This window comes from Crocuta crocuta, unplaced genomic scaffold (genome assembly GCF_008692635.1).
Source record: "Crocuta crocuta isolate KB4526 unplaced genomic scaffold, BGI_CrCroc_1.0 scaffold144, whole genome shotgun sequence".
Lineage (NCBI taxonomy): Eukaryota > Metazoa > Chordata > Mammalia > Carnivora > Hyaenidae > Crocuta > Crocuta crocuta.
This window is the reverse complement of record NW_027529669.1, coordinates 2,549,845-2,573,152: the sequence shown is the minus strand read 5'-3', so window position 1 is coordinate 2,573,152 and position 23,308 is coordinate 2,549,845. Positions and strand designations below refer to the sequence as shown.

At 40.2% G+C, this 23,308-nt stretch overlaps 1 protein-coding gene across 3 annotated transcripts in view; it reads left to right on the top strand.

Annotated features, from left to right (window-relative positions):
• Positions 1-7,001, top strand: part of STXBP4 (syntaxin binding protein 4) — a 169,274-nt gene extending 162,273 nt beyond the window's left edge. For all 3 annotated transcript variants that reach the window (XM_077762842.1, XM_077762840.1, XM_077762841.1), the window contains one exon: positions 6,408-7,001. In XM_077762842.1, the coding sequence (XP_077618968.1) occupies positions 6,408-6,534 (127 nt within the window). In that variant the 3' untranslated portion in view covers positions 6,535-7,001. The remainder of the gene's footprint in view (positions 1-6,407) is intronic.
• The last annotated feature ends 16,307 nt before the right edge of the window (positions 7,002-23,308 follow it).

The window sequence follows — 23,308 nt, the reverse complement described above, 5'->3', positions numbered from 1 at the left end:
ACAGGTGGTCTCTGTCTGGACAGCTGCCTCCTGGTGACAACTCTGTGATATGGAAGGGAGAACATAAAGTTTGGTGGACACTGCCAGAGGGTACATGAGAATGTACAGATATACAAACTCAAAATTTTGTGATTATTAGTATCTAATAGTCCAGTAAGCACCAGTGTCAGTAGAACATGTTCTTTGAAGCCTTCCGTACTTTTTAATCTGATCACAATGAAAAACAGCATCAATTCTTAAGAGTTGCCCAAAGCTGTAATCTGTGACTGTAGAACAGTTTTTTGAAACATGTATCAGCTTTGGACCTGGGGTGTTTGGGCTCTTTATGGTAATTGACAGCAATCTAAGCCTGTGTATATGATTTTGAAAATATAACTTATATATTTCATATTTTTCTCAGGAATTTTCTTTTCAGTATTCATCTTCTCTAAGTCTAGTAATAGCATTTTTTCTAATATTATGCATAAATGATTTATTACTATAGCTTTAGATTCTCATAATAATAATAATAATGTGATATCTGAGATGTAAAGGGTTTTTTGTTTTGATTTGGTTTTAATTTTTTACTTTAGAGAAGTGTGAGCAGGAGGAGTGGGGCAGAGGGAGAGACAGAGAAAAAGAGAGAGAGAGAGTGTGTGTGTGTGTGTGTGTGCGCGCGCGCGTGAGCAGGGAGAGGGGCAGAGGGAGAGAGAGAATCTTAAACAGACTCTGAGCTCAGTGCAGAGCCCAACATGGGGCTCAATTCCACAACCATGGGATTATGATCTGAACCAGAATCAAGAGTCAGATGCTTAACTGACTGAGCCACCCACACACCCCAGAGGTTTTTTAATTAATTGGATTTTTAAATTTTCAAAAGATATCTGATATATTTTGTACATAAATTGACATAAATATGTAACAAAAATAAAATTTGTCTTGAAGACTCTAAAGATTTGGATGAGAGCCTGCTAATATTTAATCAGAGCCCCCACTGGATTTCCAAATACTCAATTATAAAACGCTGGAGGGGCACCTGGGTGGTTCAGTCGGTTGGGCAGCTGACTTGGCTCAGGTCATGATCTCACGGTTTGTGGGTTCGAGCCCCGCATTGGGCTCTGTGCTGACAGCTCAGTGCCTGGAGCCTGTTTCAGATTCTGTGTCTTCCTCTCCTTCTGACCTTCCCCTGCTCACACTGTCTCTCTCTCTCAGAAATAAATGAAACATTAAAAAAAATTTTGTTTAATGCTTGAAGTGTTCTGTGATATTTAAAAACTTAATTAATGAGAAATATCCATTATGATTTTAGGGCTGTATTTCCAAAATTATGTAAGAGGGAAGTCCTTCTATGTCACTGGGAACAATTTATAATTTTCTCTTAAACGTGTTTTAGAATGGATTAGTTCATATTCCTCATTCCTAGTCATTCTCATAACCAGTGTCTGACAAGATTACATGCTGCCTCACCAAAGTTTGGTGACTTTTTAATTATTTTATTGACATGGTTCACTCCACCCTCCCCCTTTTTAAATTTGAGAGAGAGAGAGAGCATGAGCAAGAGGCAGAGGGAGAGAGAAAGAGAATCTTAAGCAAGATCCATGCTCAGCACAGAGCCCGACAAAGGGCTCAATCCCATGCCCCTGGGATGATGACTTGAGCCAAAATCAAGAGTCAGGCACTCAGCCAGCTAAGCCACCCAAGCACCCTGACATGGATCACTTTCTGTTCTTACCTTCTCATTTGTTTTCAATTGGGATTATTTTTTAAGTATTGTTATTACTACTTGCAATTTATGGCCAGTTGTAAAATTCGCCAGTGAGTCCAAGGTACTGGTACCAGAAACAGATTGAATGAACATATATTTATTTATTTGTCTTTATTTTCTCATTCATATAAATATTATATGCATGGGATTATCTCCCCACTCCCAAAAAAAGGACATTGCAAGTTAATTACTTTGGCTCATTATTTTGCAGCCTTATCTTAAACATGATAAAATTATACATGCAGTGTTGCTAAATTCACAATGATATATAAATAGTGCCATTTACAGTGGAGTTTAACAAAAGAACCTTTTTCTTCATCCCAGACGGTTATTAAGAATGAATTTCTTCAAAACTAGTGCACTTCTTGTCTTTAAACCACTTTTCTCTTAAAGGCTGTCCTAAATTTTTATTTTGAAAGAAAGCATTTTGCATGCTAGGAGGTAAGAAACATAAGGAGGGTAATTATAATGGGATTTAAATAATTCACTTACATTTCTTTGCCAATAAAATAAAGCATGTTCTCTTAGGGTTTTTTTAATAAGTTCTAAAATAATGTCTTTCAATTTACTAATATTATAAAAGAAAAAAAAAACCCACAACACTGTCATCTTCCTAGATCAAATATTCCTGTTTTCCACCAACAGATTTGGCAATCATTCAGAAGCAAGTAGCATTATGCTTTTTGGATTTTCAGATATATCTGAACTGCTGTTGATTTCTCCCCAAATCAGGTCAGATGCACTGTCTGCAGGAACATTTGCCAGAGGTAGTGTGTGTTCAAATGGAAGATTTTTACATTCCATAGTCAGCCTCATTTATTCTCCAGACCTCTAAATTTTTCATACTAAGTAGCAGTATCTCACTTTATGAACCATAGGGTCTTTATTAATTAAACAGAGTCAACAATGGCTGATTTAGTCTCTCTCTTCTCAGTCGAATTACCAGGCACACAAATCAGAGAGGAAATATCTCTAATACTAGAATGTTCTCCAAGCCAGTAAATCTGGGATTATCTCATCATACTGATTATGTCAAAGCTCTTTAGTCACTATGCCCAGTAGGACATAAAATTGAATGGTATATACACAGATGGCCCCATTCCAGCATTATAGGAAGAGTTCCAAGTTTTTCTTGCAATAATCACAAAGTTCTAATTATTAAAAAACAAAACAAAACTAATCATGATCTTTTTCTGAATATCAACTCTTTGCCAGACACTTTACATGCATTACCTGTGTTTTAGAAGCATTGGTTCTGAATGTTTGTACAAAAGACCTAGGTGTGGGGCGCCTGGGTGGCTTAGTCAGTTAAGAGTCCGACTTTCGCTTAGGTCATGATCTCACGGTTCGTGGGTTTGAGCCCCGCGTCGGGCTCTGTGCTGACTGCCAGCTCAGAGCCTGGAGCCTGTTTCAGTCTGTGACTCCCTCTCTCTCTGACCCTCCCCTGCTCACGCTGTCTCTCTCTCTCTCCTAGAAATAAATAAAACATTAAAAAAAAAAAAAAGACCTAGGTGTGAAACACAAGCTTGAAGAATAGAAACCTTATTGATTTGTTGGCTGTTTTATTTTTTCTAGTGAATAGCCATCGTAATTGCGTGTTTGGTGTTTGGGTGTGTGTTTTTTAAACATATACGAAGAAGTCTATTGTGAACATAAGCTTAATCAATTAATACTTTAGGATGTAACTTTTGGATTTGGAAGAAGTTCAGATGTAGACTTGTTCATATAAAAGTGCTCAATAAAGTTTCCTGGCAAGGATGACTTTCTAGGGGAACTTTCTAATAGTCATCATTCAGAGGCTATAACTACATTTTCTCACTGGACATTTTGCCTTTGCTTCATCTAAGTGATAAATTTAATGGAATGTCCATTTATAGGCAGTTATAATAGTTGAAGCATGAGACTGTTAATTTTTCAGAAAGTTTAATAGGAGAGTATGCACCTGAACTCATTCCTCAGGTGGTTGTTCCTCTTTTCCCTCCTTCCCACACTCCCTAGTTTTGGGACATTATTGGGGAGGGAGGATTTATAATAATTTAGTCTCTTCACACTAACATATTATGAATGTTCATCATCCTATCAGAGTAAATATACCAAGATTTTTTAAATTAGCAAAACTGGGGGTGCCTGGGTGGCTCAGTCGGTTGGGCGTCCAGCTTCGACTCAGATCATGATCTTGTGGTTTGTGGGTTCGAGCCCCACATCAGGCTCTGTGCTGACAGCCAGCTCGGAGCCTGGAGCCTGTTTCAGATTCTGTGTCTCCCTCTCTCTCTGACCCTCCCCTGCTCACGCTCTCTCTCTCTCTCTGTCTCTCTCTCTCTCTCAGAAATAAATAAAAAACATTAAAAAAATAAATTAGCAAAACTGTCACATCAAGTTTTTTCTTTTAGTTTTAAACAGGTGCTTTTTACAGAATGACGTGTCCTCATTTTACCTTACAGTGGCATTCTGGCCCTCTTCTGTTATACTCATTAGTATTTCTTTAAAGCCACTTTCAATTTAGACAGATTTCTAGCTTCCCCCAACCCCAAAAGCCTGGAAATGAAGTTAACCTGTGCAGAATCTAATGCTTCGGTAAGTTTAGTCTCCATAATAAGAAATTTCATTAAACCATTTTAAAGAGATAACAGTGATGTGGATTACTGTCAAGAGAATAATGATTCTTTGTACCACTTAACCACACTCTGAGCTTTTGAAATGATGAAGATGTTGGGCCTTGCCACCTTCACCTTGAGTCTCAAAGCAACTTAAATTTGTTTATGCCATCATGAAACTGTCAGCAATCTTCATGGAAAGGTGAATTTTAATATTCAGACTGAGGAGTTGAACAATTCGTATTGGGGTATATGCAGGGAATTTAGGACATAGGTCAAAAACTTCATTGACAATGAAACTGCCCATTTGTACTAAGTCCAACATTTTCAGTTATTGCCATCAAGAGCCAATAAAGTCTGTGCATTTAGGTGATAGTTCCCAAATTATGCTCTATGGAACACTGGCCCCACGTGTACTAACAGGGGCACGTTAGTTTGAGTAATACCACATACTGTTGGAGAAGCATAGAACATGTTAATATGTTTAAGATTTAGGGAAGTCCTACAGTTAAGAAACTTGTTTAGCTCTGTTTAACCTAGTATATCTCAAACTTATTTGACCATGGAATTATCTTCTTCACATGATAGTTATTAGAAACCTTTTTAACATACTTTGGAAATGCTATTTTGTAATGTAGGAGATACTTTTAGATAACCCCCCCCCCCATCTTATTTGGTCATTTTAAGTGCCAGCCCTCAGATGGACTTGATCTAAGACATGGTACTACTTCCAAAGTTGCGTTTGGGTAGGATAGGGGTGGGGGAGACGGATATAAATGGATGAGGGTAGTAGGGCAATCCAGTGGTAGAAGGAGTGTCCAGGAAGAAGAAACAGATCATCCTAATTCCAGAAGCTGCCTGTCCACACTCAGGAGCTGGGCAGATAGTGGTGGATACAGGAGATTCATTCAGCCAGAGCTTGGAAACCAGGTCGGAAAGACACCATCCAGCAGGTAGAGGCATACTTTGTAATGTTGTTACACCATTCCCGGAACTCCCCGAATGCGCTCTATACCCGTTGTACATCCTTCCTCACCTCTGCTTACGTTCTTCCCTGAAATGCCTACTCATTCGTTCTGAGCACATGTTAGACACCATATAAGTTCAGGCTCCTACCCTCATGGAGCTTCATATGCAGTAAGAAGGCCTGAAAATAAACAGGCACTTAAAATATAGTGTAATGAGAGATGAGATCAGGAGAACAGATTGGAGGAATTTTGAGGGAGATTTGGGGTTTTTTTTTTTTTAGTCTATTTGTTTATTTTTGAGAGAGAGAGAGAGTGTGTGTATCTCTGTGTGCGCGCACACACATGCACACACACAAGTGGGGGAGGGGCAGAGAGGGAGACAGAGAATCCAAAGTGGGCTTCAGGCTCTGAGCTGTCAGCACAGAGCCCGGCGTGCGGCTCAAACCCTTGAACTGTGAGATCATGACCTAAGCCAAAGTCAGATGTTCAACCAACTGAGCCACCCAGGCGCCCCAGGGAGATTTGGTTCTTTAGAATTAGTATGAGTTAACTAAATAAACAAGAAGAGGGAGGAAGACTGTAGCAAAGAAAAAAGTAAAAAAGTATTATTGAGGCAGGTAAAAAAAAAAAAATCAAGGTGTTTCATACCATAGAGTATGTATTTGATCCAAAAGGCGTTGGTTGGCACTGAATTTTTAGCAGGTGAGATCTCTTGGCTGGAGCAGCAATTGAATTAGAAAAGAACTAGAACAGAGGCAGAGAGACAAGCTATCTCAGTGACCTGGAGTATAGCCCTGGAAGAGGGGGGAAGTAAAAGATTCCACAGATGTTTCAGCAAGAGAATCCCAGGATTTGCTGACTGAATGTTAGGTAAGGGAAAACAAGGAGTCAAAGATGATGCATTCTCCTACATTGCTTTCTACCAAGGAAGAAAGAAACAAATAGGTTTTGTTGAACCTTAAAACATATCCAAGACTTTTTAAGACGATTGGATTGAGTTGCAACTGCTTCTCATCACCAGGAGCTGAAGTAGGGTGGAAGTGGTGTCACTGAGATCAGACGATCCTTTAGCTTGTAATTGCATTCCTTGTTCTTCCCCAGTCACGTAACACAGACGACATCCTGGATCCATCCCTTGATGAGTGCACTGAACCTGTCTTGCTCAGAGGAAAATGAAGAGGATTGTTCCAGAGAACTTCCTGATCGAAGAGTTGATGGTCTTCTGTAGGAAACAGAGCTCCATGGTCTTCTAACATCTCAGTCTACATGGATGAGTCCAACATGCAACACTCTAAAATAGGAGTAAAGCACACACTACTTATTGAAGTTCTAAAATGGAGAACTTTTGTAACAATACTCTACTTTTGTAAAACTTTTTTTTTTACTTGTGATGAGCATTTTTTTTACTGAAGTGTAATTCATATAGAGTGTTATATTAGTTTCAGGTGTACAATATAGTGATTCAACAATTCTGTACATTACTCAGTGCTCATCATGATAAGTGTACCCTTAGTCCCCTATATTTCATCCATTCTCCCACCCACCCCCCACCTCTGGCAACTACCATCTTGCTCTCTGCATTTAAGAGTCTGCTTTTTTGTTTGTTCCTTTTGTTCTTTGTTCACTTGATTTCTTAAATTCTACATATGAGTAAGAGCATATGATGTGGTAAAACTTTTTGATATAAGTGTATACACTGACAAGATCAACTGCCACTGCAGTAGTTCTTTAAGAATAATCTAATTGTATTTTTGGAAATCATATATAGATTTTATAATATGTATAATTATTCATATACAATTTGATTTGTAATGTTATATATAGTTCTTTATAGAGTATCAGACACAACGGTTTTTATAATTAAGACTTACCAGAAAATTATGTGAACACAGTAAAGCACTACATTTATTTAATGTCACTAACCTTTTAGTGTCTTAGGAAAGTGCTCTGAGCAAGCTTTTGGGGGTTCCTTAAGGATCGCATGGGACACCTGTCTCATAGGCTACTGAATGCAGTTTACATATTTGTGGGTCTCTCTCATTTACAAAGTGCTCTTCAGACCCTGTTTTTTGTTTAAACCACACAACATGCCTGTGAGACAGATCCAGTGGGTATTTTTTTTTTTTTACTCTTGTTTTTCAGTTAGGAAAATAGTGGTTGAGAGAAATGAAGCACCTTGTCCTGGAGCTGAGATTCACACCTGAGTCTTCTGGTTCCACATTGAGCCCCCATTCTGCTGCACCCCACTGTCCCTGCAGAGGGAGGTCACGGCCCACATGCAGGCCACTGTGGCTCTGTTAATACAGCTGAGCTCCACAGCTGTGCGCTCCAGCGGCCACAGAGATTCAGGAGGTACCTCTTCAGTCTGACGTGACCCCCATATAACCCCACTATTTTCCTAAATACCCTTCCACCTCCCATACCCCCAAATATTCACCCAAGTCCGGGTGCATCTCTGTGATGCCCTTTCAACAGGCTTCTTTCAGCAGCTCACATTATTCTAAAGTAAAGGGACTGGCTTACATCGGGGGCCTGCCCTGCCAGAGGGAACATTTGCAGGGAGTTAATGAGAAGAAGGGCATCCAGAATCTCCTCTGCTATCTGGACACATCCATGAACTCTCCTGCTTTGAGTTCAAGACTGGCCTCATGGCTGCTGATGTCACTTTCCAAACTGATTACACTTTCCATCTCATGTTATTTTATTATAAAGATGCCGCTTGACAGTTTCTGGAAGGAATGAGCTGTTGACTTGGAGTGCTAAAGATTTTCTTTCTAGTGATTTAAACCTAGGGCTAGGAATTGGGGCAGAGTGAGGACAAAGTCCACCAGGACAATGTTATGAACCAACTGAATGATAAAAAGGGATTTGTTCATATCCAATATTCTGATATCATTAGGTAATATACATAGGAAGAAAGTGAGTTAAGAGTCATTAAGTGATCAGAATAGCCTGTTCTTAACCATGCCTGGTAAGACTGAGAAGTTCCTGTTTGTCACGGTGGCCTCTTCTTACCAACCCCTTCCTCTTTCTCCACCTCTTCCTCCTCACTCCCTCTCCACCTCTGAAATACAAGCAGGAAAAAGGAACCCAGCCTTGAGGATCATGTGATTCAGTGATTTTTATTTCCAAACATCTTTTGGTAAAAAAGACTCATTTTTCAAATGGATCCCAATATATGTTAACAATTTTTTTTTTTTTAATATTGTTACTCTGCTTAAAATGAGAGATGCCTGAAGCCAAATTAAAGCAGCCCCCAGCACGGGAAAACTATGCAAACCTAGGGCTCCTTCGAATATGGCATAAGATTCCTCAATTGTAAACATTTTATAGATGAGTAAACTAAGATCCTAAGAGGTCGCACAGTGAGTCAGTGGCCAGGTCAAGACAGGACCTAGATCCTAAAGCCTCCTAGTCTACTAAATTTCATATGGCATGTAATATAGATGTATGTTGTAAATATAGATCTATGTCGTGAATATATATAGGATTTATAATTCACGTCTTGAATAATAACATAAAGTCAAATCCAGCCTGATAGGTAGTCATTAGCCCTGAGTAAAGCTTCTGAATGGCTGAAGAAGACTCAGGCTTCTCTTGACAGCTGTGTGAATATGAGCAAGCTTCAGGGAGACAAGTTTTGAGAGAAGCCCCCAAGGGAGCTCTTTCCTTGTGTCCCCCAGAGGTGAGTGAGATTCTCAAACACCCGAAGTTACTTTCATAAGTTGGTGTCTATAATTGTCAAAGTACAGACTTTTTGTTGTTGCTAAATTAATGGTATGAAATTTCCCTCCCCCTACTGGGAGTGTTTTTTCTAATTTGTTTCTAGTGAAGAAAACACAGAGGAGACGCTAGAGTCACCTGAGATCAAGGTCCTCAGGCACCCATCTTACCGACAGATGCCTCATATGTTAACTTTGCTGCTGTGTGCCACTCTCTTCCTTGCTTCCTCATAGAATACCTCGTGGAAAAGGCCTATAAAAATCATCAGGATATCATTTGTTGAGCATTTTGTGCCACACATTGTGGTGGGTAGTATGCATATTATTTCATTATCGTCCTAAAACAGCCCCGTGAGGTAGAAATTATAGTCCGCATTTTGTAAAGAAGAGATTTAGGGTTAGAAAGAGTTGCCAGTCTTTGCCTAGGGGTCACGCAGCGCCTACATGTGGAAGCCGGGGTCCAAGGCCAATCTGGCACAGCCCACTCTCTTAAGCCATCTGCAGAGCTGCTTAGATCCATTGCATGTGACACGGGGTAGAGGTAGGGTTCGTGAGTCAGTTTCTCAACGGGGCAGATTCCAGTTCAGTGCAACAAGGAACGTTGAGGTAGTTGGGGCTCGTCAAGAAAGAATTCCCCTTTAAGAAGTGGAGGCACTGACCCAGGAAGTGGTCAATCCGAGCTCCTTATGGGAATGGTACTGAGGACGTTCAGGGTCTGAATCGGCCGGACCATTTGAGCACCATCTGAGATTCCTTCCAAACCGACAGATAAATGCCCAAGACACAAAAAATCATGGCATGGACTCAATAAGAATCCTTATCCAATGCAAATAGAACCATCAGACTATTTTATGGTGAGTTGATATTTATATAACCAGTCTTTCATTAATATAAATCAACCCTATTAATGTGATAAACTTCTCTGTTGACCCACTGGCTCAGATTTTAGGGTTAGAAAACCTCAATGTCCTTACGCCCTTACGCCTTACTTCATGAAAGAGTAACCAGGGTTGGTCGTCCTTAGTCCTTTATTCTGAGGGTATTTAGTGAGCATCAACAGTGTGCCAAGCACAGTGCGAGACGCCAAGGCAGAGTAGGGCAAAATAACCATTTCCTGGGTCCTCTTACTCTTGATTAAAAAGTAAAGCTTCTCAGGTGGCCAGGGTTGAACTGCTTCTTTTTAACTTTTGAATTTTAAAAATGATCTAGTTCCATTGAAAAATCAAGTAGTAGGGAATTGTATAAAGAAAAAAAAAAACCCTCATCTCACTTTCCAGAAGAAGCCATCATGAATACTTTGATGATGAGTATTTTTACAAAGTTAATCATACTGTTAAGCAGCTTGCTTTATTTATTGTGGTCATCTTCCCCCATGTCAGTATATAGATTGTTCTACATCAAATGTCTCCGTAAAATATCATTACCCAGATAACTCATAATTTTTGTAGCCATCGGTCTACTTGATGAACACTTAGGCTGTTCTCAGTTGTCTTGTGTTACAATGTCAGTGAACATCCTTACAATCATTAAATCATTTTCTTCATATATACACGCACTCTTATGGCAATAGGTCTATAATGGGAATACGTTCATAAAAGTAAATTGCTATAGCAAAAGTTTGTTCATTTTAATTTTGGTAAATATTCATAAATTCTCCTGCATTAAAATAGAACCAATTTACACCACCACCAATAGTGTGTGAGAGTTTATTTTCAATAGATGATAGGACTTATTTTAGTTCAAAGACTGCCAGTAACTTTTCTGATTGTTTTTGTCCTTAGCAGAGTAATCCTCTTTTTACCATTGTCTGAGGACCTGAATTGTTTTCATCATTAGGTTTTAGTTGTCCCTTAGCAGCAGAGAATGCCTTGCTGTGTAGAGGAAAGTCTGGCAGTGACTAATTCACTGTCAAACACATCATTACTCTCATCATTTTACGGACATTTCCTACTTAAACATAATGGTGGTGCAGACCCACTTTTAAGTGAGCTAACTTGGAAGGTTGCCTGATTGGCTCAGTTGATTAAACACCAGACTTCAGCTCAGGTCATGACCTTACCGTTCGTAGGTTCGAGCCCCTCATCAGGCTCTGTGCTGACAGCTCAGAGCCTGGAGCCTGCTTCAGATTCTGTGTCTCCCCCTCTCTCTGACCTTCCCCCACTCATACTTTCTCTCTCTCTCTCTCTCACTCTCTCTCTCTCTCAAAATTAAACATTTAATGTTTTTAATGCGCTAACTTGGTTGAGAGCCCTTAGCAAAGTGTGAAACACAGTATAAACAAACCTATAAGTTCTTTGAGCCTCAGATTCCCCATCTGTATAAGGAAGGGGGTAATCCCCTGACTCTTCTCAAACCAATTCAACTTATCAACCATTTTCCAAGTACCTGCCAAATGCCAGACAAGGTGCAAGGTCTTGAAGTTACCACACTAAATAGTTCTGATTCCCCAACCAAGAAACTCATAATCTAAAACCTTTTTCCTTTCTTTCCTTTTTCCTCAAAAACCTTTTAGTTTTCCTTAAAGGAGTAAGAAGTCAGGAGTTTGTTTAGTAAGAACCCCTGAAGAGAGGCCCTTTATCACTCTCTCAAATTTGAATAACTCCAAAATAATATTAACACCCCTTGACTAGAAATGAAAGAGAAACATACTGTGAGAAGAGGCTCTCCAATAATAAATGTTGAGCAGCTGTAAAAATACAGAGTCAATTGATACCTTCATCAAGTGTTTGCAAAATTAGAAAATATTATCCTTTTTCTGGGGGTAAAGGGACACTTTTATTTTCTCTGCTGAAGTGAGCTGCACCTTTTTGAAGGGCCAACAAACTTGAATTTTACAATCTACAGGACAGAAAGAACTGAACTAACATTAAAACAATTTACATACTCTATTGCACATAATTTTTGAGGATGAAAAGAACTTTAAATAATATGCCCATAAGACTTCACTTGAGAAATTCCCAAGATGTTTTAACCATAGCTATGCACATGTAGAATTATTGTGCCTGCATGATGATGATGTAGATATTGCATGAAATTCTGTATTTGCTTTCTTCATAAGACTTTACGTTTAACTCACACTCCTTTTGTTAATTTTTTTTTTAAGTTTGATTTTTACTGTCAGGGGTCAGGATGGTTGGAGGGAAAGCACAATCAAATTAATAGCACTCACTGCCCCCCTATCCCCACTCCCCATCACTAAATTATCCTCTATTACTTCACCCTGTTTATTTCTTCTCCATTACTTATCAATTTGTAAGGATCTGTTTGTTTATTGTCTTCCTTATTAACAATAGGAGTAAGCTCCATGAAGGCAGGCATTCATCTGTCTTGTCCACACTGTAGGAAGGCTCTAGCACCATCCAGGAGGATCTTGCACAGTACCTGCCACATAGTGTTCAATACATACTTGCCAAATTGAATGTGTAATGTGCTGTCCATAACCAAGGCTTAGTCTCCAGTTCAACTCGCATGCATTTGTATTCATGTATTCACTTAACCTTTGAATAAGTGTTACTAGATGTCAGACACTTTGTTAAGTACTAGGAATGGGGCACAAAGCAGCTGTGATTATATTTATGCAAAGGAAATTCAACTGAAATTAACCAAAGTTTTTCCATTTATTTTCTTTCTCCCTCTTCTTTATCCCACATTTGAAATCCCAGGCCATTTAATGTTCTTGCCTCAAGAAAAGGGTGTGAGATCAGCATACTTTTTTGAGTTTCAGAAGTCTGGTTCCTTAGGGCACTGGATTTAGATCGAAAGTTTGTGGGTGTGTATGAGGAGGAAGAGCAAGGCTTTCCTACTCCCTATCTAGGAAAATAATTCCCGTGGCTGTGGGAGAGAAGAACAAAAATGTTGGTGGGACTCACTAAGTGACACTTTCCGGGAGCAGCAACACCCCATTTATATGTTAGTTTTGAGAGCTGAGGAGACCCGTTCCTCACTGCCCCTACGCTGGAAATGAGTGAGTGTGTGGTGTGTTTAGGCAGATGGAGCCTTGGGCAACTTTAGTGAGCTTCCTCCAGCCAGTGTGGTCCAGGTGGAAGATCACATTGGTTTCCATGAACGAAAAAGGTTCACAGGAGTAGCGGAAAGCCCCACAGTGCTGAGTGAGGATGTTTTGCAGTCATGGCCTCTCAGTGAAGCCCAGTGTGGACAGTGACATCAAGCCATCCAAACGTAGAGTGCCTTGGCACTAGGTAAACATCCTGGAGTCTAGCAATGACTCCAAAGAACAGAGGGAACTGCAAGTTGGCAGAGGTTAGTGTTGTTCAAGGTCATTTATTCCCTACTCCTGATGTTTCCTTCCTCATGAAAGAAGCTCCTTTAGAGTAACACTCTTGGCCTATCTCTGCCTCTGCCCTCCACATAATGACTTACATGCTTGGTGCATTTGGTATAAAGAATAAAACAGGTACTGTTTCTAGAATGTTTCTTAAATACATTCCCTTTCCTGTGTTCCATGCAAACACTGTTTATTTGTTTTTCAGGTCTTTCCCATTTATTACCTGGATAACTGCAATGTAGGCAATATACCTTCCTGCCTCTCCAGCACACCTGTCCCCCATCAATCTACCCGCCACATTTGTCAGAATTATCTTCTGAAACACATATTTGATTCTATTATCCCCTTGCTATACTTCAGTAATTCCCTAGCACCTGGCATTACCAGACCCCTTCTACTTTCTCTACAGCCTCATTTCCTCATCGGATTGCTTCCTATCCTTCAACACACATTTTCTGTTTATCTCTTCCTTGAAGATCTTGCCGCATGCTGCCTTCACCATGCCCAGCACTAGCACCCTATAGATGCCACTTCTGCATTTTTCCATATGCGTCCAGCCATCTTTCCACTTGGGAATGGTGCACCGAGAACTTCCACCCCAAGAGGAGTTGCTGTCCTCTCTGTCTACACATGCACTAGGTTACTACATTTATTTACTATTTATTTTTACCTGGTGTGTTGGGTTACTGAGTCTTAAAGGCTTGACATTCAGTCCTACCCACTCTCTTATGCTTCTTCTCTCCATGTCATAACGAAAATCAAAACTCTGGTTAACGCTAAGTAGTCTCACTCACTGCGGCTTCATTCAACACCAGCAGCTAGGTGAGTCAATCAAATATCATTGGGAAGGAAATGGAAAGACAAAAAACTGGCTCAAATAGTCTGTCATTTCTTATTTGTCTCTTTGATGCATTAGGGTGTTTTTATCTAGAATCCTGGAGGGTGAAAAGGTTAGCTAGAAGGAGTCATGCTCCAAACTCCTACCCGTTCCGCCTCTCACTGCAAACGTTTTAATAAAGCCTTTATGACACTACATTTGTAATTAATTTGGGCAGCAAAGGGAGGCATGCCTCTCCTACTAGACTGAGTCCTCTAAGGCAAAGTCCATATGTTATTTTTTTGTCCCTCATACAAGACATAGTACAGTAACCAATAAATGATTACAGAATACATTTTTTAATGTTATTTTTGAGAGAGAGAGAGAGAGAGAGAAAGAGACATAGCACAAGTGCAGGAGGGGCAGAAAGAGAGAGGGAGACAGAATCTGAAGCAGGCTCCAGGCTCTGAGATATCAGCACAGAGCCTGACACAGGGCTCAAACTCACAGGCTGTGAGATCATGACCTGAGCCAAAGTCAGACGCTTAAACAGCTGAGCCACCCAGGAGCCCCTACAGAATACATTTTTAAGGTAATTTATTGTTTTCAAAAACTCTTATAGCTGTTTCCTGCTTCTAGCAGAGCAGGACAAAACGAATGAAAAAGAAAATGAAGTGGGAATTTAAGCCTGTCTACACTAGCCAGTTCTACTAATGTTGAATGATATAATGGGTTTTGCTGAAGAAAGAAGTGTATTCTGCCCAAATTTGGCCATAAAACTCACAGTATGATCACAGTGGAAGGATTATAAAAGCACATACTCAAACATCGTTGATTTGCCCAAGGTTTTGAAAAAACACAACAGAATGATTTTGGCATGGAAGGGTAGAAAAAGCCTAAAAGCAAAATACAAGGTTAGTGCATTTCAAGGCAACAACATTCAAACTTATGTTCTTATAGGTTAATTAATCATGTTGCTGAAGAATTGATTTGGCACAAGGGAGCTATGTGTTGCCACAGTACTCTGAAAGTGCAGAAATTATCCCGTCTATAACTAAGCCCACCAGAACTGCTTGACTGTTGCTGTTTCACAGTGGAGAAGTTCATCTTTCATCAGAAAAATACAGGAAGGGAAAATGGAGCACAAAACAAATTGGGTGGATAATGGACTTACCTTGGCATATAGACAGTCCAGGTCAGGTATTTCTCTGAAATGGGACATGAAATGATGTTTGTAGGCAGATTTATATACTAAGCAGTTTTATCATTCAAGGAAGTAAACAATGCATTTAATCTAATGCCAGCTGTTTTATTTTTGTGTGGGGATCACATGAGTTTTATATAGCCTTGTGATCTGATCCCCATGAAAAATAAATAAAATAAAAAAGGTGGCACCAAATTAAATACACAGATTACTTCTCTCAATGGCAGAAGTGCTCCATGTAAGGAAAATCTGAAAGAAATAGGGTGTGTGTGTGTGTGTGTGTGTGTGTGTGTGTGTGTCTACACACATTTTGTGTGCATACATGTACACACATATATACACTTTGGAGGAATATGAAATATTTAATAGACTAAAGACTACCAAATTTCAAATATGACTACCACACTGGGGGGTCTTTTCTCACCAATGGACCTCCTACTATGAATTATACAAGATGAGAAGTCTGTGACGTTATCTCTGTGTTCTCAATATTGCCAAGATTGTTCATGGATTATATTCCTTCTGTCTGTTTGGAGTCGCATATTCGTGACTAGTATTTCACCAAATTTAAGACTCCATCCATTGTAAGACTTGCCATTATTTTATGTACCACTAAAAATGAAAAAGAAAAAAGGGCATTTAAAACATGACATAGTACTTTGAATTTTTGTCTTATGGCCCCGTTAAGCAAACCTAAGAACTGTTTGAACATAGATTTGTTAATTATTTATATATAGAAGGGAAAATGAAACACAAATAAATTGTGATATTCCTAAAACTTCTTTATATTCAAAATGAAATTCTTTGGAATCTTTTTTGAATCAGAATTGTCATCCATGTTTTTTTACAATAACATCCTCTCTGCCAGCAAAATGAAGCATTTCTTTTTTTAATGTTTATTCATTTATTTTTGAGAGAGAGAGTGAGAGCAGGAGACAGGCAGAGAGAGAGGGAGGCAGAGGATCCAAAGCAGGCTCCAGGCTCTGAGCTGTCCATCCAGAGCGCAATGTGGGGCTCAAACTCATGAACCATGAGATCATGACGTGAACCAAAATCAGATGCTTAACCAACTGAGCCACTCAGGCACCCCAAAATGAAGCATTTCTTAAAGGAATGGTCCACTCCTGTCTCTAGGATTTTCTCTCCCTCTTTGACATCTATTCTCCCCCAGGTTTTTTGCTGGCACCTATTTTTTTTTTTATCTTTTCAAAAGGATTTAATAGATCTTTTGACAGCAATCAAGATGCATATTCCTTCCTCAAAGTAGCCCTTAAATGCTTTATCCACTGAAAAGTAAAGATGTAGCAGTCCATTCATGCCATAGGAGAAGCAACTAACTTCATAAGCTCAGGTTATGATCTCATGGTTAGTGGGTTTGAGCCCCGCATCAGGCTCTGGGCTGACAGCTGAGAGCCTGGAGCCTGCTGCAGATTATGTGTCTCCTTCTCTCTCTGACCCTTCTCCACTCTCACTCTGTCTCTTTCTATCTCAAAAATAAATAAATATTTTAAAAAATTTAAAAAGTAATAAATACCTATATATGCCTGAAACCAGGAGAATGTCTAAACAAAATATGGTATCTAATATGATGGAAATTCTTTTTTATTTTTTTAAACATTTATTTATTATTGAGAAGCAGACAGAGCATGAGCATGGGAGGGGCAGAGAGGGGGAAGACACAGAATCCAAAGTAGGCTCCAGGCTCTGAGCTGTCAGCACAGAGCCCGAAGCAGGGCTCGAACCCACAAGCGGTAAGATCATGACCTCAGCCGAAGTCAGAAGATCAACTGACTTAGCCACCCAGGTGCCCCAGAAAATGTTTAATAATATTTGATGGCCCAGGGAAAGCATCCCAATATAACAGTAAATGAAAATAAACTAAAACAGAATTCTGTATGCAGTGCAATACCAACAGTATTTTATGTATAAATACCATAGAAGAACCTGAAGAAAATATTAGATGACATTATCAGTGATATTTACTTTATTCATCATATTTTTCTCCATTTCAAAATTCTCTACACTAAGCTTATCTTTTATAAGAAAGAATAAATGTTAGTAATTTTATATATCTATGGGGAAAAGTCTATCTCATAGGATTATTTTATATTTTCTAGGAGAATTTTGCTTTAAAACTCTGTATACAATCTAGTGAAAATTTGTAATGTTTACAGGGGCTAGAAAAATGAATGCTTAGCCTGTGGTATGAATGAGACCTGACCTGCATCCTTAAAATTACATCGATTATTGTGAAGACAACAACAAAAACGGAAAAACGGGACGTGCATTTAGTATCTGTTTCTACAGCTGTGAGGGGCACACTTAAGTGGTTAGATACATAGCATTGGTGCTTGTTCAGGATTTTTATCTTCCTGGAAAGCAAGCATTGCCACCAATGTGATATTTCCTTTTTCATTCTCTGGTGAGGGTCAGGTTGGACTGCAGAGCAAGGACTAATTCTGGAGGTCAATTTATTTTTTTTAATTTTTTTGAGTAGTTTATTGTCAAGTTGGCTTCCATATAACACCCAGGGCTCATCGCCACAAGTCCCCTCCTCCATGCCCATTCCCCACTTCTCCTCCTCCCCACCCCCATCAGTACTCGGTTTGTTCTCTTTGTTCTTGGCATTCAAGAGTCTCTCATGGTTTGCCTCCCTCCCTCTCCCTAACTATTTTTCCCATGGTTCTCCGTTAAGTTCCTCCTAATCCTCCTATACCTGTAAACGTATGGTATCTGTCCTTCTCTTCCTGACTTCTGGAGGTCAATTTAAAATATTTCCCTGTAGTACCACTGAGTGAGTCATTCTGCAGGCACCCGAATTTGCCATCTATCTGCTGCCATTGTCAAAGATGTTGGTCCTATTTTCTCTCCATTGAAAACATTTGTGGAGTGAAAATAGCACTGGAGTCTAGCAGAGCGAATACCTCATTAGGTTTTTCATATTTACTCTTTGTACCAGAGCCAGGTCTGACATGTTCTTCCTTTGGAGACAGGGCCTGTTGCAGAATGCTGCCCCCAAACATTAGGTGAGCCTCTCAATAATGTCATTGCAGGAAGCACAAAGTCTTAGGGTCAATATGAACTTACAAGTCCCTACAGTCCAACCATCTTTCATAAGTATCCTTTTTTTAAGAGCATTCCTAACCAATAGCTACTTTAGGGCTTTGCTGGGATATGTCGAGCAGGAACTTCATAATTCCTTTTAGATATTCTTATTTTGCCTAAAGATTTTTTTAAAATCTCATCTCTTATAACATTCAACCAGGATATTGATTTATCAATGAGAAATAACCTGTGAATAGGCCTTCTCACATGGATTTCCTTTACTGGCCAGGGGCTGCCTTCGCATCGGAGACTAGACTGGACTCCAGTCCCACTGTGATGTTTTAGGACCCATCCGAATGACATCATCTATGTGGAAATTGTGGCTCCCTCTCATGTGAGGAGTTCAGTTGTGTCCTTCCCAAATTCATATGTTGAAATCCGAACCCCCAGTACCCCAGAATGTAACCTTGTTTGGAGACAGGCTCTTTTCAAGGGTAATCAAGTTAAAATGAGGTCATTAGAGTTGGCCTTAATCTAGTATCACTAGTATCCTTATTAAAAGGGGAAGTTTGGAGACAGACACACATCCATGTGGAGAACACCATATGGAGACTGGAGTTATATGACCACGAACCCAAGAACTACCTAAAGTTGGAGAGGGGTCTGGAACAGAACCTTCCTCAGTGCCTTCAGAAGGACCATGGCCCTGTCAACACCTCTGTCTCTTGCCTCTAGCCAGCAGAACTGTGAGGCAATAAATTTCTGTTGTTTAAGCCACCAAATTTGTGGTGCTTTGTTCCAGCAGTCCTAGCAAACAAACACACAGCCCTCCAATCCAGAGCTATCAGAACCCCTCCAAATTAGAAAAACAGTAACAATCGCAGTACTAACTTCCCCGAGTGACTGATCCTGCTGTTGGTCATTCTTTGTAGATGTGAGTTCTTATCCTATGGAGATCAGAAGTCAGCTCTCTTGGAGGTGTACCTGACTCTTCCCTTGCGAAGTGAGCTCATTAGACTGTGAGTACAGATGAACAAACCTCCAAGCTCCCCATGGGGGTGAGGCGTAGCTCTGATACATTAAGAGGCCCACAGGTGCACATTAGAATCACTCAGGGAGAGTTTTGAAATTAGCCAAACCCTAGACTCATTAAATCTGGATCTCTCGGAGTAAGATCCAGGCACCTGCATCTTAAAGACTTCCCAGTGATTACAGAGTATAGCAAGGTTGAGAATCATTCCCCTAGCCTGCCACGCGATCCAGGTAACTGAAACCTCCCAGGGAGCACATTGCCAAAACCATAAGTTACATTCTTGAGTGTATGTATTTTTACAGTCACAAAATGGAAATTGTAATCTCAACAATGCTTGGGTCAGACACACAAACACATGTCCCCCAACTGCATGATTTCCTTTGATAATACCTCCCCTTTCTGTACACTTTAAGACTGTCCCCTGGGGCACCTGGGTGGCTCAGTCGGTTAAGCATCTGACTCTTGATTTCGGCTCAAGTCATGATCTCATGGTTTGTGAGTTCAAGCCTCACATCAGGCTCTGCACTGATAGCATGGAGCCTGCTTGGGACTTTCTCTCCCTCTATCTCTGCCCCTCCCCTGTTTGTGCTCACTCTCTCTCTCTCAAAATAAATAAACATTTTTTAAAAAGACTCCCTAAGTCCCATGGTCTTTTTTAAAATAATAATGTCACCAACTTACAGTTATAAAGAATTTTACAATATAAAGTTGGCATTTCACAGTAACCTGGTAAAGTAGTCAGGGTAACCATTCTTTCTGTTTTACATAAGAAAGACTGAGGCTCAGATGAATTATGTGACTTTCCCAAGTCATGTTAAGGTTACCAACTTGTCCCAGTTTACCCTGGGATTCTCCTAGTTTTTTTATTCTTTTTAAGTTTATTTATTTTGAGAGGAAGAGAGAAAGAGAAAGAGAGCATAGTGGGGGAGGGGCAAAGAAAGAGGCAGACAGAGAGAGATAATCCCAAGCAGTCTCCCCACACTGTCAGTGTAGAGCCCAATGAAGGGCTCAAACCCACAAACTGTGAGATCATGACCTGAGCCAAAGTCAGACGCTTAACTGACTGAGCCACCCAGGTGCCCCAACCTTCCTGGTTTTAAAACTGGAGGTCCCACTGATGGGTGTGGGGGGAGAGGGATGATGGGCACGGAGGAGAGCACTTGTGAGGATGAGCACTGGGTGTTGTATGGAAACTAACCTGACAACAAACTATAAAAAAAAAATACCTGGAAGTCCCACTACCTGGGAAACCACCTCCCCCTCGGTCCTGGACAAGCCAGGGTGGTCAGTCAACCCACACCTGTGGCAAGTGGCTGCGATGAATCCCAGTCAGTCGCTCTGAAGGACTGTAGAGTTTGGGTAAGCCAACCCCTCCTTTGGGGGAGGAAAGAAAATCTTGGATCTGTGTCCAGAACCTCTGCTGGAACTCTTTCCACTCATAGACGCTGAGGGGGCTGCCAGGGCACAAAGTAAGAAAAGCGGCCATGTCTCCTCCCCCAGCCATGTTCATGACACATTTGCTAGGACTGGAAATTCCAATACCACAGAGCAGAAGCCTATGTCAGACCGTGAAGTTTGTTTCTGTTTTTCTTTTTGTTTGTTGTTGTTGGGTTGTTATGATTTGGGTTTATTTAATATCTTTAAAATAATCATATAGAGAATTGACTTTCTTGGGCAGAATACAAGTCTCTGAATTTCTAACCCATGCATAATGCACTTGACCATCCCCATAATGAAGGTACAGAAGTTTTGTCACCTCACAAGCTCCCTCCTGCCATCTCTCAAAGACACACCCCAACTTCTGGCAATCACTGCTCCATTCCCTGTAATTATAGGTTTTTTTTTTCCTTTTCGAGAATAAATAGTCATAGAACACATAACCTTCTGAGACTGGCTTCCTTCCTTCACATAATGCCTTCAAGAGTCATGCAGGCTGCTGTATGTACCACTAGTTAGTTCATTTTCATTCCTGAGGAGCATTCCATTTTATGGATGTACCACAGTTTGTTTGTGGGTCCCCCCGCTGAAAGACATTTTGCTTGTTCCAAGTTTGAGTTATTTTGAATAGAGCTGCTATAAACATCCGTGTGCTGGTGTTGGTTTTGCAATTATGGTTTAAAAAAAAAAATGACATAAAATTTGTGTCTTGGTTTTTGTATAAACATATGTGTCCACTTCTCTAGGGGAAATACCCAGAAGCAGGATTGCTTGACAATGTGCTGTCTGAGTTGTCTATTGCTGTCATAACAGATTTCCCCAAACTTAATGGCTTCAACAATACTGAGGTATTCTTATCTCACAGTTCTATAGGTCAGAGTCCAACATGCGTCTTAGCAGGCTAAATCCCAGCTATCCGCAGAGCTGCACTCCTTTCTGGAAGCTCTAGAAAAGAACCTCTTTCCTTGTTCTTGCCAGTTATTGGCAGAATTCAGTTCCTTGCAGTTGTATAACTGACAGCTTTCTCCTTCCTTGGCTTAAGGTCCCCTTTCTCCACCTTCAAAGCCAGCAACAGTCAGTTTTGTCCTCTTCACATCACATCTCTCTCTGACCCAGCAGGAATTCTTTGCTTTCAAGGATTCATGTGATTAGATTGGACCCACTCAGCTACTCCAGGGTAATATCACCGTTTCAAAGTCCCTAACCTTAACCACACCTGCAAAGTAGTACTTTTGCCGTTGAACGTAGTACTGTCATAGGATCTGGGAATTAGGGCATGAGCATCTTTGGGGGGACATTTCCCTGTCTACCCATCTCTTCAAGAAACTTCCAAGCTATTTTATAGGACGGCTGTCCCATTTTACATTCCTGTGTGTGGTGTGTGAGAATTCCAGGGGCTCCATGTCCTTGTTGTCATGATTATCTTATTTTGGCCCTTCTCATGAATATGTAGTAGCATCCTATAATGGTTTAAATATGCATGCCCCTCATGGCTAATAATGTTGAACAATATTTCATGGCCTTGTTTTCCATCTGTATATCCTCTTTAGTGAAATGGCTGTTTAAGTCTTTTGCACATTTTTAAAGCCAGTTATTTTCTTGCTACTGAGTTTTGAGAGTTCTTTCTATATTCTGGAAGCAAGTCCTTTGTCAGATATGTGATTTTCAAATATTTTCTTGCCTAAATCCAGTTTTGCTACATTTCACCCTGATAACGGTTGTAAATATACAGTTTTCCTGCACCTCAGGTTCTGTTAAGTTTGGCCTAGACACAGTGATTCAGTTTGGGATTCTAAGCCAGGATATATCAGATCTGAAAATAGCTCTGCCTTCTCCTACTTATAGAAGATCCCAGATAACCCAAAATCACAGTTCAATCCAATCATACATTCACAGATAATACAACTTCTGTTCTATTAAAAAAATTGTTATGAGAGCACAGGATCTTAAAGGAAAACACCGATGCCTAAACCCGTTGCATCTACAACTTCTTTCACACCGGTGTCCCTACAACCTAACAAACATTGTGTGACTATAGATGGAGCCTTCACAAGAGGACCATTACTGGAGTCAAATGACAGGAAATAAGAATGAATTTTGGGAATACTGCAGAACCATTCCTAACAGAGGGGAGGGATTTCTCATGTCACTGAGATACCAAATCTGCTTGGAAGAATATGACTTCCAAGGACTAAAGATACCTGCTGATGCTCACAGAGGAAATGCTGAAAGTTTGGCAGACGGGGAGATTTTATTGCGAGCCTCCTGAAAATTCCTGTCTTAGGTCTGTATAAAAAGGCAGCAGTAGAAGCTGTCCTGAGAATTACCTCCAGAAATCTAAAGTTGCCAGAAACCATCCCAGAGAATTTGAAAATCATGGTCCTACCTGTACCAAGCAGAATTCTTTATCAGTCAGAAATCTGACAGGAAATAGAAGCCACCACAGATGGTCCAGTATA